General features: G+C 26.6%; 3 protein-coding genes across 8 annotated transcripts in view; 1 reads left to right on the top strand and 2 right to left on the bottom strand.

Annotated features, from left to right (window-relative positions):
• The window catches only part of LOC129968461 (mucin-17-like), a 95904-nt gene extending 89877 nt beyond the window's left edge, over nucleotides 1-6027 (bottom strand). For all 6 annotated transcript variants that reach the window (XM_056082356.1, XM_056082351.1, XM_056082355.1 and 3 more), the window contains exon 1: nucleotides 5899-6027. The gene's annotated coding sequence lies outside the window, so the exon portion shown is untranslated. The remainder of the gene's footprint in view (nucleotides 1-5898) is intronic.
• A 242-nt stretch (nucleotides 6028-6269) lies between these two features.
• Nucleotides 6270-12395, top strand: LOC129968872 (ras-related GTP-binding protein A-like). Its single transcript, XM_056083182.1, has 8 exons — nucleotides 6270-6412; nucleotides 8822-8921; nucleotides 9027-9157; nucleotides 9359-9517; nucleotides 11085-11180; nucleotides 11280-11402; nucleotides 11535-11742; nucleotides 12229-12395. The coding sequence occupies exons 1-8, from the start codon at nucleotides 6401-6403 to the stop codon at nucleotides 12324-12326; spliced, it is 927 nt and encodes a 308-aa protein (XP_055939157.1). The 5' UTR covers nucleotides 6270-6400; the 3' UTR covers nucleotides 12327-12395.
• A 5029-nt stretch (nucleotides 12396-17424) lies between these two features.
• Nucleotides 17425-18113, bottom strand: LOC129968994 (elongin-C). The gene has a single exon (XM_056083386.1). It carries the CDS (start codon nucleotides 17909-17911, stop codon nucleotides 17567-17569), a length of 345 nt encoding a protein of 114 aa, XP_055939361.1. The 5' UTR covers nucleotides 17912-18113; the 3' UTR covers nucleotides 17425-17566.
• Nucleotides 18114-18282: the final 169 nt, after the last annotated feature.

Here is an 18282-nt window from a genome sequence, read left to right as displayed (position 1 = left end):
TCTCGGATCTGGTTTAGACCCATTTAATCCGATTTAATGGAATTCATAGAATATCCTTTTTTGGTTTTACATTTCATGTTAATATGGCCCTTTACTTCAAATCGGAATAACACGGAATCCTTCAAGAATACATTATGCTTCACTGATAAAGAAACCCAACTTTGCTTACTGCTTGACCTTAATATCCATTCATTGTCATTGCTAATAGTATTCTAACCGGAAACTGGAGTAGAGGAGGAAGAACTGAAAGGAAAAACTCTGGTCGAGAAAGGTATCCTTCTTCTACAGCAGAAATAAAACGCAAGTGTCACTGGATGTTCAGAGCTTATAAAACCTTTTTATATAGAATATACATTTGCTGGAAAGGGACGTGAGTATGAGAAACGGATAAACTACAAATAATAGTCAGCCTTGAGCGATCACGGTCAGAAGCGGTTCAGCCATATCGTAGTCAGAGCGGCAAACATCCGGCAAAACATACTAAAAAAGCTTTCTTTCCTTGACAATTCCATTTCTACCACTCGTACTGACGAAAAATTAAAAATAAATCTAAGTTAGTAATTATAAATTTTGCAACACTGGACAAATAAAGTAATCGCCATATTTATTCTGTAAGAAATTTTTGGGACTGACATGGAAGTGAAATGAAAGAAACAAAAAAGTTCACTAAAAAGTAAAAATTCTTCGTGACATTTAAAAAAAAAAAAAATTCTTATGGATTCAACTAAGCGCATGTTATATCCTAATCATTATACATTTAATAATTAGGCAAAGCAAAATTCAGAGTCTTATTGTTTATTTGTTAAATTTAGTTAATTTCCTAAACATTTTTTCAACACTTAAGAAGAACTGTTTAAAAAAAAATGTTTTCTGAAATGCCTTCATCTTCCCCCCCCCCTCCATATTATGCATAATTTTCGGAGAAATACTTCCGATTAAGAAATTAAAAAATAAATAAAATAAAATAAAGGAACAATTGTGTTTACTTTCTTTTAAGGTATTTTCATATAAAAATTTCTTAAGAAAACATGTGCATCAACTTGCATTTTATTAGAAATGCATCAAATTGCTTTACATAATAAAAGCGATATGAAAAAAAGGGAAGAGATTCAAAATAAGAAAAGCCTTAAATTTTTTTTTATGTTAAATTAATATCCAGTTTTGAAGCCTCATGAAGATTATTTCAGGAAGGAAGTTATTTTGAGCAATGGCCAGATAATGAGAATGGCACTTGAGGTAACCAATTTTCCTGAGAATAATCTTACAAACTTCCATGCCACCCCAACAAGAGGATCCTGCTCCAAGAAGTCATTTAACATGCATAGACAAGTTTTTACAATTCACTAATGAATAGTTTAAATGCAAAATAATGATGAAATTAAGTGTCAAAACTTTTATAAAAATTTCAGCTCCCAACCTATTTATCCTTCATATCTTCATGAAATCACATCACAATGATACAAATCATGTGAGAATTTAGAAATTGGTGCAGAAATTGACACAGCATTGTAACAAAGATATATGTTCTAAAAAAAAGTTATACATGACACAATCTTAAACATTCAAAACATTTGCATACAGGTTACACAGCATTTATATTATGAAACAGAACGGAACAACTGTTTTTAAAATTTTTACTTGGCGAGTGTATGATAATAATGCAGAAAGCAAATTAATATATCCTTTTATAATTACAAGTAATAATACTATACAGAAAAATAATTAATTTTTAATAGTCTATTTTCATAATGCAATTTTCTACTGAAAAGTTACATTATGTATATTATTGTGGATGTTAACTCAGTTAACAAAAAACAACAATCTCAGTTATTGAGATTAAAACAATATCTGAGTTATTAAGCTTTCACAAAGTATAAAGGTGAGAAAAGTTAAGACCTCCAAATATTCTAATTGAAGTTAAAGTTCAGCAGATTAGTACAGAGTTTAGCAACTCTGGAGTAAAGAATTTAGTTCAGAACAATGGAACAAGTATTATATTTATTTTAAAAAATTAGTGGATGAAATGTATGCCTCTTCGAATTACACCTTCCCTTTTTACATACTTCATATATAAGAACAAATTAATTGAAATGATATTGAATGAGGCCAGCTTAAAAGTGAATAAATAGGATTTAAATTATTGACATATTGTAATGATGAATGTTACTTATTTATATCGCAATTTTTACTTCATTTACAATTCACTCACTGCTATCTACATTGCCAACTGTCATTGAGTACAATTTATGAGTAAAAAATGAATACGAGTGCTACTTTTCAGACATTATTGATTTGTATCAATACCAAGAGTATACCAACATCTGCTGATACTGCTTTGTTCAATGGTAGCGGGATGGTCGGTTGTACATAAGTATACCAAATCCGTACTTAAGGGCATCTTTAATATGCTATATAAATATATAATCTTTATCGTGGGAAAAATATATATAATGATATCAAATGCACTACAATTACTAGAATATAAAAATCAAGAATTTAATCCATAAAAAAATGAAGACATCAATGTACTAATACATCCCAAATTGTGCAATAGCTCAGAAAGCAGGATTATAAAACATCAAAGTTTCAGAATATCTCACCAATTTTTAGGCATGAAATGCAAATCTAAATGTTTTAGTTTAACCAAGTTTTATAACTTATGTATATTGAAATTACATAATTAATTTTATATTAATCTTGTAATTTTGAATATTGATGAAGAGAACAAAATTTAAGCATACTTATAGTAACATTTATTAATAAATTTTCTGAATTACAGATGAGAGGTTTATAAGAAGTTATAAAATTCAGTTAAAATAATTAAATTAAAATCAAATTTATTAGTCTGTGTTATTAGCAGTGCACTGTTTTACACTGAAATTTGACATTGGTATGTTTGCAAATTTTCTTTTAGCTATTTAAGTAGCATAACAATATCGAGTGTATATATATCTTTTAAATTAAAAGTTAAGAAATATGTTAAAATATTGTTTTCAATGTATATTAAAACAGTTTTAAATCCACACGCACACACATACATAAAAACAGAACTTGGAATTTTAAGATTAATTAAATTTATTTAAATAATAAATAATCATGGAAAGTACAAAACTGATTGAATTTAAAAGTTTGTCATAACAAATCAATAAGAAGCACATCACAAACAGAATGTTTATGGATATAAATATATGAATCGCACTAAAAATTGGTACTTTATACATTTATCTAAAATAAAAAGTAGATTAATTTGTCTGTCACTTTGATCAATGCTCCGCTGATCGTCCAGGAGGTGAATTCAAAATCCCTCAAAGAGAAATTATATTCAAAATTCCAAGAAAGATATGAACGTCTTGACTAGAGACAGAAACCAATTGGTATTGTAGATGATTGACTGCCAGCCAAAACTTTCAAGATCAGAGGGTGTCTAGAGAAATTCTTAAAAATATTAGACTATTTCTTTCACAATTTTCACCAAAAATACTTTTGCAAGACTCTGCAAAAAACCTACACAAAGAGTAGAAATGGCATCAATTGTTCTGAGCTTCAAACAGACTTGAATTAATTTTTTTTTTAATTTTTACTTTCCATGTTTTATCCTATTGCAATTTTAGACTGAAATCAGAACTACACATGATATGAGCCCACAAGCAGCCTGATTAGCAATGCCAACAACTCCCTGCCACTATTTTCATCCATTCATCATGGATCAGAGATATGAAGATGATGAATTCAAAAATATAGATGAGGGGGGGGCATCTAGAATAGAGATCTATTTAGCACTCAACATTCAATAAATTAGTATCAAGTGCTATGCATTTTTCTCAACAAACCACAATAAGTTTCTGACGAAAAAAGTTGTTGAACTAAATACTTTTCCAAATATTAAAGATGATACAATATGAAGGTAAGAAAGTTGCTTCTAACAGCATTGTTTGTAATGGAACTTTCCAATAAATTTGATTATTCCCTTCCCCCTTCTCATTGATGGTTGTGTATAACAGAAGAAATGTAGTATAAGGTTGGTGCATGTAATAAGTCACTAATCGAAATAGAAGTAGCATTGCACCGCAGTAATATGGCTTTTTTTCCACCTTTTTTCAGCACAGGATGTTAGTGAAATTGATACTATATAGTCAAATTTTTAAAGATTTGAGCTTGTGTTAAAATGTAATTTTCAGATGATCCAGTGATTTTTATACTAATGACTAAGTAAATTTCTCCTTCTATAGCATATCAATTGTCCTCGGATGTCTATGAATAAAATCATTGTAGAAAAATAATACCCCATACTTTATTTTAAGCTATTCAATCTACAGATTCAACAATTTTTATTCAAAAATAAACTTTTAAAAACCGCAAACTCTCATCATATATAATTTAATATTGTTTTATAGTAAAATACTACTAAACTGATTATAGTGAATAGAATATCTTAACTTAAGGAGAATACAGAAGAGTTTAAAAAATAGAGAACGAATGTAAATATAAAATAACTCTACAAAGATGATGGTTTGATAATTAAAGTTGTACCCAATTTAAGAATTTTGGTACACTAATAATTAAAATCTTAACCTCATTAAAATATATCGAATATAAAATGATTTTGCAAATAAATTCCTTAGTAATTATTTGATATTTTACAGTCAAAGGAAATGTTTCCAGTTTTAATAGTTCTAAATTATAAAACTGTACTTCTACAAAGCAGGACTTTGAAACAATAATTCACAAAACTAATGCCCTTATAGATTATTTGTAAAGATTACTATAAGAATAAAATAAAATTCAACATAAATTAATATATTTTCTCAGACTAATTTTTATAATGAACTGAAAAACATCTAATTTCTTAAGATTTAAAAAAAAAATTAAATAATGGATTTTCTCAACATTATTTTCAAAAGCCAGTTTATGAAATATGAAAATTCATTTTAATTTTAAGAAACAGCTCATTAACTTTTACTTTATTTTTCTAACATTTTAAGAGTATAAATTAACAATTCCATCATACACAAGTCAAGCACTTTGAGATGAAATTGTTAAATCCTTTATATTTAAAATCATCTAGATATTAAAACAGCATAAATAACAAATTCTTTACAATACATAGAGATATATTAAAATAAACGTTAATGAATTTTAAACACCAATATTTCAAGCAATATACACATAGCCGAATTTCAAATTAAAATAAAAAAAATTTAGAAATAAAATTTTTAATTAAATATACATATATATGAAAGGACAAAAATTATGGAAGAAAATAAAATACAAGAAAATATATATATATATAATTATTAAAATTAAAATGCGGTATAATGATTGTTAATAAATATTAGAATAGAAAAAGAAATTTAACAACAAGAATATATTATATAATATTATTCCGCATAAAAAAATTCAACATGCACAAAATCCACCAAAAACCAAATAAAAATATGCGTTTTGAAATCAGCGGATTTAATATCGATTTTTCAGTAGCCATTATATTTCACACATACTGAATCGATGTTTGCAGGACAAAAAGCAGATAACATATTTCACAAGGTCAACATACTAGTCGAAAAGACGTGTCAATTGAAGGGAAATTTCAGAATATAATATTAAGTGCGAGAAGGAAAAAAAAGGGAGGAAATAAGAGGAATAAATATATATCTCTAATAGAATTTAAATCAATTTTGATTAGCATTTTATATTAATTAAAGTTTAAGTGAGTCATTCTAACACCATTTCAGATGGCGCGTGAACACCGATTCACATGTAAATAAATACTACATATGATGCACGAAAAACGTGTAAACAAACAAATTAACTCTTCACGAATTTATTAAAATTGCGTAATACGCACATGCATATAAATATTAATTTAGTACTGAAAAAAATTAGGAATCCAAGAAATACCTTGCAAATCAAGTACCGCAACTTAATACGTAGAACATCAGATTTCTCCCATGTAAAACACCTTTTCTAATCAAAAACGTAGAAAGAAGGAAGGATATGTTGTGAATCGTATCGGCCATTCACTTCACGTCGACTTTTAGAGGAGTATTTCATTTCACTTCATTTGAACTTTATAACCATAAACATAAAACATAATACTCAAAGAAAACGTAGCAAGCTATATAATTTGTATTCTTCATTTCTTAATATAAAATGTATAAAATAAACACTACATTTTTTTAGGAAAAGCATATATTTTACTTTCAATTCAGATAACAGAAGTAAAAATTGCAGAAACTATACAAATGGTTAAAATGGCAACAAACCTTCAATCACATGACAGAGACAGACGAAGTTTGTAATTTTTGGAGACAGTGTGACAATCACTATCTCATGATTATTTAAAATTTTAAGTGTTCTTAATTTCTTATTTAGAGATTCAACAGAAGAAAGGTCCATCAAAATGAAGAAAAAGGTGTTGTATATTGCTTTATTTTACTTAATTTACAATCTCACTTTGCTGTTAGCTTTCATATGAAATGCTGTAGTTTATTTTCATATCAGCAGATAAAATGCATTTCGCTTTCAAAAGCTTTATATTTCAAATTTCTATTAATATATCGAATTCAGTTCAGATTCTTCTAAAACCTCTCTTGTGATAAAATATTTCTCAGAGTTAATTTCTTTTTCAACGTTTGGGGCTTTTTAGTGGAAATATAAATTATATATAGCATTTGCTTCAAGTGTTTTATTTTGCCACTTCTTTCTTGTCATATGTTCATATTTGAAACATGTATTAAAATTTCAAACAAGTTTTACCTTATATATTCAAACCAACGTATGATTCTCATTAGGTTTTATTAAGAAATTATATTACATACCTTATTACTACTATAACTTCATTGTCTATGAATACTTCTCAAATGTATATAAATATATTGTCCTTGAATCTTGACTTGAAGATGTGTCATTTTATATATATAACATTAAATATAAATAAGCATTCAGTAACCTACTTTGTAAAAACAATGTATGTATTTTTCAGTGCCCTTGTTTACAAAAAATATTATTTCAATATCTAAATTTTATGAATGTACAAGTATATATATTTTTGAGAATGTGTAGCTGTTTTAAAGTAATAATTGTATTAAATTTTAAAAAAGTTGTTACCTTTATTTACAGCTTTACATTATTTTATAATATATTTAAATAATTAAAAATATTATTTTTTATTATTTATTTGAAACTGAAATAAATATTTATTATTTATTTAAACTATTGAATTACTTAACATTGATTATCCCAACTTGCATCAATATCCAAAGTTATTAGTTATTTTACATGAAACAAAGTATTTTTATTCATAATAATTGTTATTGTGCATAAGGGCATTTTTTTTATTCAAATTATGCTATTTCTTATTGTTTTAATAGATTTTTTAAGCTTTTAAATTATTTTTTAAGATTTAAAATCATAGTTGGAAATAAAACATAATTAGATGTGCAACAAATAATTAATTGAGCAAAGTAAATCATTATCATGTGTAATTAAGACATGTTTTATTTCAAGACTGTGTGAAACTAAATTATCTGGGTGAAAATTATACAGGTTACTTTTTTGGAGCAAATGAAGCATTCATATATTAATTTATTTTAATTTATAATGAATGTTCTCTATTTATAATTTTATTATCTTATCAAGTTTGATAGTAAAAATCCAACTTCCATTGTTAATTTAAAATTTGTATATTTGTTTCTGAAATGACTATTTTAATTTTTATTTTGCTGAAAAGTAAGCTAGAAGTGTTTATGTGTATCATTATTTGTTAAGAATTTCTACATTTAAGCTATAAAATATCAAGCATTCATTTCTAAATTCATATTGTTCTTTCATACTTTTTACTATAAGATTTGAAGCATTCTTTCCCCAACTTGATGCAGGTTAGTGCATTAGTAGTATCAATCAATCATTTGAATTTCATTATCCTTGTACTATTTACAATGAGGATCTGTAATAATTCTGTCTTTTTTCTTATCTCTCTCTTCTTATTCTATTGAAAATATTTTTTCATCTCTTGGCATGAAAGAAAGAGGGATAAACTAGTTCTGTTTTGTTAAATCTTGCTTGTCTGTTAATTATAATTAAAAACAAATTTTTTATGTTATTTCTGTTACTTATAAAAACATTTCTTATACTGAAACTTACTCAAAATGGGAAAAATAAGTTGTACCTTCATGATCTTGATCATAACAATGGGAAAAAGCATAGATAAAATATCAGTAATAACAATGTGTAAGGTTTGAATTTCGCTTTGAAAATGAAGAAAATTGTTGTAAAGTATGCTTAAAATATATTTAAAAATAAAAAACAAAAAAAAATTATTTTGTACTGTGACAATTTTGGAAGTAATTGCAGAAACACACTACAATTTTGTATAATGATTAAAATTTTAATAAATATTTTTTTTAAATAACTTCAAGATGTTTTGCTTATTTTCTCCCACCCTCTAAAGTATGTATGTGCGAGGTCAGACTGTCTGGCTTGTAGAACACTAACACACACCAGATATACAAACACACATTCATCTTTATTATAAGTAAACAGTGTTCTTAAATTAATTGCATGATCATTATAGAATTCTGTTGATATATATATACATATATATTTTTCATATTTGTTTGAGATTGTCTGTAAATTTTACAAAGAATATTCTACAAGTAATAAATAATTTGACATAAATCAATAATAATAATAAATCATAAAATAATACAAAATTTGAAACTTTATTGAAATATATTATCTTTTGTGGTGGTAATTTATTTTTATGTCGTATATTATTCAGTTTTAATCAATCTTTTTATAAAAATTTGTAAATATTTTTTAGGTCCTCTTAATGGGAAAAAGCGGCTCTGGTAAAACCAGTATGCGGTCAATTATATTTGCAAATTACATTGCAAGAGATACCCGCCGTTTAGGAGCCACTAGTGAGTTCATCAAAAATATTTCTCTTTTTGCAACCATTATATTACTTTTTGTATTAACTTTTTATTTATATTTTAAATGAATGTGTCATATGTTAATTTTTTTAGTTGATGTTGAGCATTCACATGTGCGCTTTTTGGGCAATCTTGTTTTAAACTTATGGGATTGTGGTGGCCAAGAAGCTTTTATGGAAAACTTCTTTGCCAGTCAAAGAGATAATATCTTTCGAAATGTAGAGGTAATTCAACAGATTTTTTTTTTTTTTTTGTAAACTCTAATAATGTTTTTGTTTATGGTTTTAAATAAATTTGAAATAATGCTTACATTTTCCTTGATTGTTTTGATTTTAAGAAATTTCTTAGAAAATGTGCTTTTTGATTGCAAGCTATTCATTTAATATTATTACTAAGTTAATTAAAAAATTTAAATTTTCTTTTAGGTACTTATATATGTCTTTGACGTTGAATCTCGTGAATTAGAAAAAGACATGCATTATTATCAATCCTGCCTAGAAGCTATTTTACAAAGTTCTCCAGAAGCCAAAATTTTTTGTTTAATCCACAAAATGGATTTAGTTCAAGAAGATCAAAGAGATCTGGTAAGTTTTGAATTGTTCATATCTTTTTATGTTTCAATATTTTAACTATAGGCTTTCATCAAAATTCATTTATTTCTTTAATGGAGCTTATTTAATTGTTAAGATTGTTTTTAATCTTGCCCACTAATAGTGCATGAATATCATCAAGTTAAAATATTTTTTACTTGCAAAGTTCACTGGTTTCTTATCAAAAAAGTTCTTAAACTGCTAATACAGTACATTCCCAAGTGTCCGATCTGAAAGGCAAGTCGAATAATAAAAAAATAAGACAGGCCGGAGTTCTATGAATTTATTTCTTTGCCCACCAATACCAGAAGACAAAGTTTTTATACCAAAACTCACTGTAATAATACGTATTGTCTCACTTCTTATTCAGTACTGAACCCTCCATTTATCTCAATGTGAATGCAGCCGCGATCCAGTGAATCATAGAAGCAGTTGCCGGTAGTGTGTCGAATTAAAATAGAAGGCTGTGTACTGTTAGTTTATATAGTGCACTGCACATCTCAAGAATGTATTAAGAAAAAAAGTAAGTTAAAGGATATAAACTGTTCACATTTTAACATAAATTCTGTAATGCTCAACTTAAATGCCGGAAATATAAAAATAACATTAACGCAAGTAGTAGGCCTGATTCTTAAGAAAATTGACTCAAACTGATTTTGTTAATAAATGATTGCACAGTTATGAAAAGGTAACCCTAACTTCTCTATTCATATCTGAGGTCAAAACTTACAGTTTTTAGGTTTTGAAAAAGCCCTTAAAAATGACTTAATAGAAGCCTTGCCTTCCTCAGTTTATTACAACAAAAGAAAACTAGGTTGGACTGTCGCGAACCAGATATTCAGGAGTGTACTGTATATCTTTAAATTTACTAATAAGAGTTTGATAAATAATAATGTTTTGATGTTATAATGTCCCTCTATCTATTCCTTTTATTGTTTGTTTAAGTAACAGAAAAAATTTCTGGGTGTGCTTCCCATTGAAAATTTAGTGTTTTTTAGGGGGGGAATTGAAAATTTATTATATAAATTGATGGATTTTCCAATTTTTTAAGGATATGATTTAAACATTTTTCACAATTGTTTTATGCTGCTTTATTCGTTTCATATATGTCATTTTTGAAGTACTCTTTATGATTTTTTTTACATTTACAGTAATATGCATTTTTTAAATTTATAATTGATTGTTAATTTGTGTAAATGAATTGCTCTGCCTATTCTTTCTCTACGTCCCATCCACTTTTTTATGTTATCACACAGACAAAGCATGCAGTCCCCTCCCCCCCAAAAAAGAATATGGAAACAAGTTACTAAGATTTGGAAATTGATAAGCATGACAGATACTGTAAAGTTATAATCCCATTTGAAAAAAGTTCAAATATTTTTTTAAGGATACTTTATTGTTCATAATAAAAAGATGTTATTTAAAGTTTCTATTATGCTTTCTTAGTTATTTCAAATTATAATTCTGTTTATTATAGTCAGAATTTTGTTTATAACTTTCTGTTTGTTATATTCTGTGATATAACAATATTATATTCAGTGAACAATTTTTCTCTTTGTAGATTTTTCGGGAAAGAGAAAGGGATTTGGAACGCTTGTCAAGACCTTTGGAGTGCACATGTTTTCGTACTTCCATTTGGGATGAAACATTATATGAAGTAAATAAAATTTTCCTCTCAGTTTTTGTTGCTGTCTTGACATGCAATAGATATGATGATGTTTTATGCTTAATAAAAATTTGGTCTTTGATTTCGTAGGCATGGTCTTCAATTGTGTACAAACTTATACCTAATGTTCAGCAACTACAGACCAATTTAAAGCAGTTTGCAGATATTATAGAAGCTGATGAAGTACTTTTATTTGAGCGAGCTACATTTTTAGTAAGTCTTTTCATTATGTAATATGTTTATGCTATCTATGCTATATAATTATGTAATATGTTTAAGCTAGCCATGAAGAATATATATGTTGATAAATTTTCTATAAATTCATTATAATTGTTTTTTATTTAGGTTATTGCTAGAGCTGAAAGAAAAGAACACAGTGACATTCATAGATTTGAAAAAGTTTCAAATATCATAAAACAGTTCAAGTTGAGTTGTAGTAAAATTGCTGCCCAATTTCAAAGTATGCAATTGTCCAATGGCAATTTTTCAGCTTACATAGATGTTTTTACTCCTAATACTTATGTGATGGTTGTCATATCTGATCCAAATATAAGTGAGTAATATATTACTTCTTTATATAATAACCATAATATCATTTTAATAGTAAATTCATTTTTTTTTTTCCTTATATGAATTTGACATATTTAGTTATCTATTTTGAAAGTGTAGCTTTTTTTTTTTTTTTTTGTATAAATGTTAATAAGATGTCAAAGCATGGAAAAATTTCAGTCTAAAAATTGGTCCAAGTGTTATTTTATACTTTTATAATATGAAGTTTAATTATCATATGTAAGTTAATTTATTAAGGAGTTTATCAAAATATTCGGTTTTGATTTTTACGATATATACATAATTTGCATTTAATCCAAAGAGAATTTTAAAATATGACTTTCATATTAAAAAGTTTAAAACTAGAATTTGTGTTGTAAAAAGCTTATATTCAAGTATTTTTTAATTACTGTTACTTTGCATCATGGTTAAAGTTTTATTGGATTCCTTAAATTTATACTTAATAAAATATTTCTTTTTCTCATTTCAGCTCCTGCAATCACTCTTCTCAACATTAAAAATGCTAGGAAGCACTTTGAAAAGTTGGAAGGTGTCAGGCAACCCCAACAACTTCTACCTAGTCAATAATATTAAGAAGGAAAAAACTGTAAACAATATATGTGTATTTTTAAAGCAATGTAAATCATTTAAATGTTATGTGTGTTGTGTACTTCAGTTATGTAAAGAAAAAAACATTTTAATTTTTATTATTTTTTTACATATATCAAATCACAAAACATTTAGTGATTTTATTTATTTCAAACAAATTTAAGTTTTAAGAATATCATATTTTGTTTTTGTCTTAAAAATCTCAATTTGTCATATATGTTTAAATATAATCTTTGAAATTCATCATTGGAACAATTTAATAAGTTTTCTGGAGAAGTACAGAAATTGAAATTTTTAATATATATTGATAATAAAGATTATTTATTCTTAAATGTTCCAGTACTAATTTATTGAAAAAGCAATTTTTGTAATTAAAACATAATACAGTGTAAAATTCCATATATAAGAAAGAATATAAAACATTTTCACTTCATACAAATTTTAATACTTATTATTTATTATTGCCAGCCATATGAATTAGATCTTAAAAACAACCTTGTTATGCATATTAATTCTGAAATTGTTTTTTCGTGTCAAATCTACCTAAATAATGCTTTTAAGGAAATTGCTCAATTTTTAAGAGAAATGATTTAAACTGTGATAAATGTGAACCTAATGTGTAATCTAGTACTGTCTCAAAAGTTAAAATATCAAAAATCATGCCTATTTGACTTACAAAGATAGTAGCAATTTGACATTTATGTTCCAATGTATTAATTCAAGAATTCCTGGATTTTTTTTTTTTTTTTTTGGTTACACAAAGCACTCTTGTAGGAGGGGGGTCGTTAAAGTAGTGATTATTTGAATGTTATTGATAAGACTTTTAATTAGTGATGAATATTTCTGCTGCACTGGACTAAATATTTTTGAATGTAGCTCAGGGAAGCATTTTGATAAAGAGTTAAGTTTTCTTAAAATACAAAAAGATTTTATTTTCAAAATTTGCACATACTTATTATGGACTTTAAAAATAAACATTTGGTAACAATTAGAACTTGGTCACGATTCTTCCTTTTAATAAATTGAATGTAATAAAAAATCTTTTCCTCTGTGTTTACTTAATATACTAATCTTAATATATATATAAAAACAAAAAGTTTTAAAAAATTTATTTTATATGTTGTTTCTGCGTATTGCCTAAATCATAGGTTCCCAAACTTTTTTTTCTCGTGGACCACTTTTAAAGTTTTACTATTTTCGGTAGACCCCCTGCTGCTACATTTCTACTGTATTCTCAAAACTCCTAAAAAACATCACCCTAAATTGGGTGTGTTAAGAAGAGAAAAAAAAGTAGCACATTTTCAGTTTCAAAAAAGTAGCACAGCGCAAGTCGAATTTCATCCCTTTGCAGGTCTAAACAAGCATCCCGGATGAGCGGGCGCACGGGCGGCACTTGGGAAGTCTCGACATGAGGTGTACTTTTGTACTATTATCTATTGTTCTATTTAATCCTGTGTTTGAACTGAGTCTCGAATATTTCTGAGAACCTACCTAGTGAATGATGCTACCTACCTACGTTGATAGGTAAATCCAAGCCAAAATTTTTGTTCCTTGTAATGAAAACCAGAAAATTTTACCCACTTACAACTTGTGAACCCCTGTTTTCTTTTCACGTCTATATGGGCCCCCGTGTGGTCTCCTATGAACCCCTGGGGGTCCACCTGTACCACTTTGGGAACCTATGGCCTAAATGTTTAATAACAATCCATAATAAGAATTCATTTCCATCTTAAGAATTTATAGCAATACATATTTGTGCTTGCTTATGGTAGTACAGCTGAGTTCAAACCAATAAATAATTTTTTCTGCATCCATTGAAACACATTCTATATTCAGCTTTAAATTGTATAGTTATATGCACAAACATACATATATGCTGTTTATTGTTGTGAAAACTCTAAAATAAATATTGTAACTAAATTAAAATATCAAGATTAATAATAATTGTATTAAGAATTCTTACTTGTGTTTAAATTAATTCTAATGTGCCAAAATGTTGTCATAACATTGGACTCATTCAAAGAGAAAAATCCAAGTTTCCTTTTACTTTAGAACATCTAAACTACATTTTTTTTTTAAGTATCTTCAACTAATCCTCATCAAAACCTGCATGATATAAAAACATCGATGCATTTTGACCATTGACAAGTTGTCTGCTGTGTTATCCCAAGTTTCTTAATGAACTTTAAAAAAAATACTGTAAGTTATTTCCCGTTGCTTTGTGTATCACTTCCGTATGCTTGTAGTTTGAAGACTATACACAATTTGTAAACTTTATATCATAAATATAATAAGTAAAAAGAAAAGGAACAGTGACTGTATATATTCTTGTTATTTTAGAATGTCATCTCTGTAGCAGGGGGAAAAAATCACCCATTAATATATATCTATATATATTGCACATATTGATATGCATAATTTTTTATCACTGACAAGGGAAGGGCACGGGGTTGAAATCTCAGATCGGGAGGAGATTTAGTATAATGATGGTATACATTTAGAATGTTCATTCATGGAAATATTAAAACGCAATGGCCAGTCAATTTTGAGAAAATGGTTCTTAAACTTTTCGTAAAGCTTGTATACTGATAACTTGACTCACGTCCCAATAGCATGATTGTCTAGGTAACTGCCTCGTATGCGGAAGGTCAAGGTTCAAACCTGGCAAAAAAATTTTTTCTTTAACTTTTAGTCAATTAAAAATTTACAAATACTCTTAATTAGTTTTTAATTTTTTTCATCCAAAATAAATATTTATTATCAAAATACATAATAAAATTAAATTTTTAAAAGAAAAAATTATAAAAGCAGATGCATTTTTTAAACAAAATAAGATTATTTAAATTTAATTAACTATTTACAGATAGTTTTAATTAATATGCTACTATTTTAACTGAATCTTTTTCCTACCAGTATTTGGAACAGTTTTAATTACAAAGATACTGACTTCTATGCTTGTAAATTTAAAAACAAAAAATTGAGATTATTTGAAGATTGGCAGCTATTACATCTTCAGTACACAGCAAATAATTTTAATTACATTTCTAAAAGAAAATATTTGAAAAAATCCTGTTGATTAGAAAGTCCAGAGTTAAACTGTTACATTAATTAAAACTTGGTATTTTTCTTTTCTTCATTGCAACTATATTTTATATTTAACTTGATATAACAATATTTTAAAATAACGTTTGAATTGACCATTTTTAGCAATATGTCTATAATACTTGTAAATAATAAAGAAATTTAAAAACTAGATTTCAAAGAAGGCTGAGTTTCAGGAGGTAAAAGCTGCTTCCAGAAATTTGTTTGTCCTTACCATCTTCCTCACTTCATCATTTCTATTATTAGTACTAACATTTTTCATTAACATTATCACCCAATAAGCCATACACTTCAAGCTAACTTTTCCATTCATGGCTTCATTACTTTTAGATTGAACCAATGATATTATTAAATCTATCAATTTGTCATTAATTTTTCTCAGCACTTTTAAATATATTTTTATCAGTTAGCAAAAGAAAATTATATTCAGTAAGAAATTCATTTAATATCATCACACTGACTTTATTCTCAGCAGGTTTAGTAACAGTATATGCAAAGCTACATTTCTTTTCTATATTAATTTAATATTAGAACTAATTTTTAATAAATATATATATTATTTAAAAAAATTTATTATTTTAAATATTTTTTTAGTAATGTTTTATATAATAATGGTACTTACTAAATCCTAAATTAAGAATTTTTGACTTCAGAGGAAAATTCTCATTTAGGTAGCATTTGCATTTAGTTCAGTTTATTCTTTATTTTTACAATTGTATACAAAATATAATTTTCAGTAATTTAAATTAAAAAAGAAAAGAAGACACATAGATATAAATTTGAGTAATTTAACTTTCTTTCTAATTAAAATCAGAATTTCTTGATTACCTTTATATGCAAATTCAGGAACATTACTTTAATAAGTCAAAATTTATTCTTCTTTTATATGGTATTTCTATAAGAAAAATTCAAATTTTTTTTAAACCAATGATATCTTTATTAAATAAGAAAATTATTGTATTATAAATTTAAAACATAATGAAAAGGAATTTAAGGCATAATGTAAATATTAATTATTAAAAAAGAAATTTTTGCATCTAAAATACTTTTTTCCTAGTTCTAACACAGATATTTATCTATATCACTAAAGAAAATTTTTAGTTTTAAAATATATTTTACAACAAAAGTAAGAGATATTTCTTACACAAACAAGATTATACAAGTTATTTCAATCCTACAGTTTTGGTTTTTAATTGTATAAGCTCATCAGCAGTTTGAAAAACCAGATTTCAGTTACCATAGTTAATCCTTCATTTAGTATAGGAAATTTTAAAAAGAATCCCAACAATTTCCTTCCTTGCATACATGAAAAATTTTACATTTTGTTTACAAAGCTATTTTTTATCTTATATATTCCCAAGAGATAAAATAGTTATAATATACAAGAAAATAGCTTCATTAATTAAACTGAATATTAATCAGTATGTATACATATAATAAATACATTTAAAGCAGATGTCTCAGTCAACTTTTAAGTTTTATACAGGATATCAAATTATTGATAATACAGGAATAAGTAAATACATTTTCTAGTGTCATTAACAGTTGATTACTTATTTATCATAGAGCAAAATCATTTTTAAAAACTTATGATTAACTATATATCCTAGATAAGACTTGAATTAAAAAACTGTCTGGATTAAACTTTTTAAAAAAATACCACTAGATACTAAATACTTACTAGATCTTTTATTTTAAGTAGTTAATAAATATCCACAATTTAATAACCTTTTAACTAAGAAATTCACAAATTGAAACATATACTAAAGTTACAAATATGGTAAAATTTCAGCATAAAGTTGGTAACAAATATTGAGAAAATAATTCTCATAGTTCTACTTTCAATAATTACATTTTGAATTTAATTTAATTTTAAGCATCTTAAATATATTCATCTTATAAGCCAAATCATTAATTCTAATTTTAAAGAAATGCAAGAAAATAAATTTAAAACACAGAAAAAAAACGCCAGAAATGGAAGGCAAACAAAAAATGATTTTAATATTTTAAAATGATCATTTACAAGCAAAAAAATGTATACAGACAATATCCATGTTCACACTGAAGTAAATCGTAACATAATCACTCGATATTCAGTTCAAAAACTTTGCTGCAATTTAGCAATCTAAGAAATTAGCTGCCATCAGCAATTCCAATGCAATTTCAGGCGCGATGGGGAACTCTGGTATTTCAGTAGAACTGTTGGTGTAACGAACTTTGTATGCAAAGTATTGGCATACTTTCTGCAGCACGTGAGATGGTATTTCCCTGAAATTCACTTCATTTGTTTCATTCTCCGAAAACTGACCAGGTCCACTCAACATGGCTCGAATGGTTCCAGATGTAAGAACATAATCTCTCTTAATAATAAATTCATGACCATCTGAAGAGATGAGTTTTACGTACATAGCATCAGGGCCTTCACAGCCGCCATATACAGGCTCTTCTTTATTATCAGGCATTATTGCTTGTAGGAAAAGGTAACAAAAGACAATAATTTGTCAAAACTTATAAATCTCCACAACAGACGGAGACTGAATAGATTTTTTAGATGTATGCAAGTTCTTTGGTGCTGTTCTTAAAATTATTAAGAACAAAGACAAACGATCAACAGTTAGAAGAAAGAACGTCTGCCGAGGAAGAAAGTCGATAATCTGACTTCTCAGCGTCAGTGCACGCAGTTGCCAGATACCTATAGTGAAATCTGTTACAAAAATATCATAATAAAATAAATTTAATAACAAAATGTTTTGTTATTTATCCAAAGTTACCCATCTGTTACTGAAAAAATTTTATTGGAATTTGTGACATTATGTTGGGGGCATTTTGAAAA

Source organism: Argiope bruennichi, chromosome 5 (assembly GCF_947563725.1).
Source record: "Argiope bruennichi chromosome 5, qqArgBrue1.1, whole genome shotgun sequence".
Taxonomy (NCBI): Eukaryota; Metazoa; Arthropoda; class Arachnida; order Araneae; family Araneidae; genus Argiope; species Argiope bruennichi.
The sequence above is the reverse complement of the archived record's forward strand: the minus strand, read 5'-3'. Positions and strand labels throughout refer to the sequence as shown.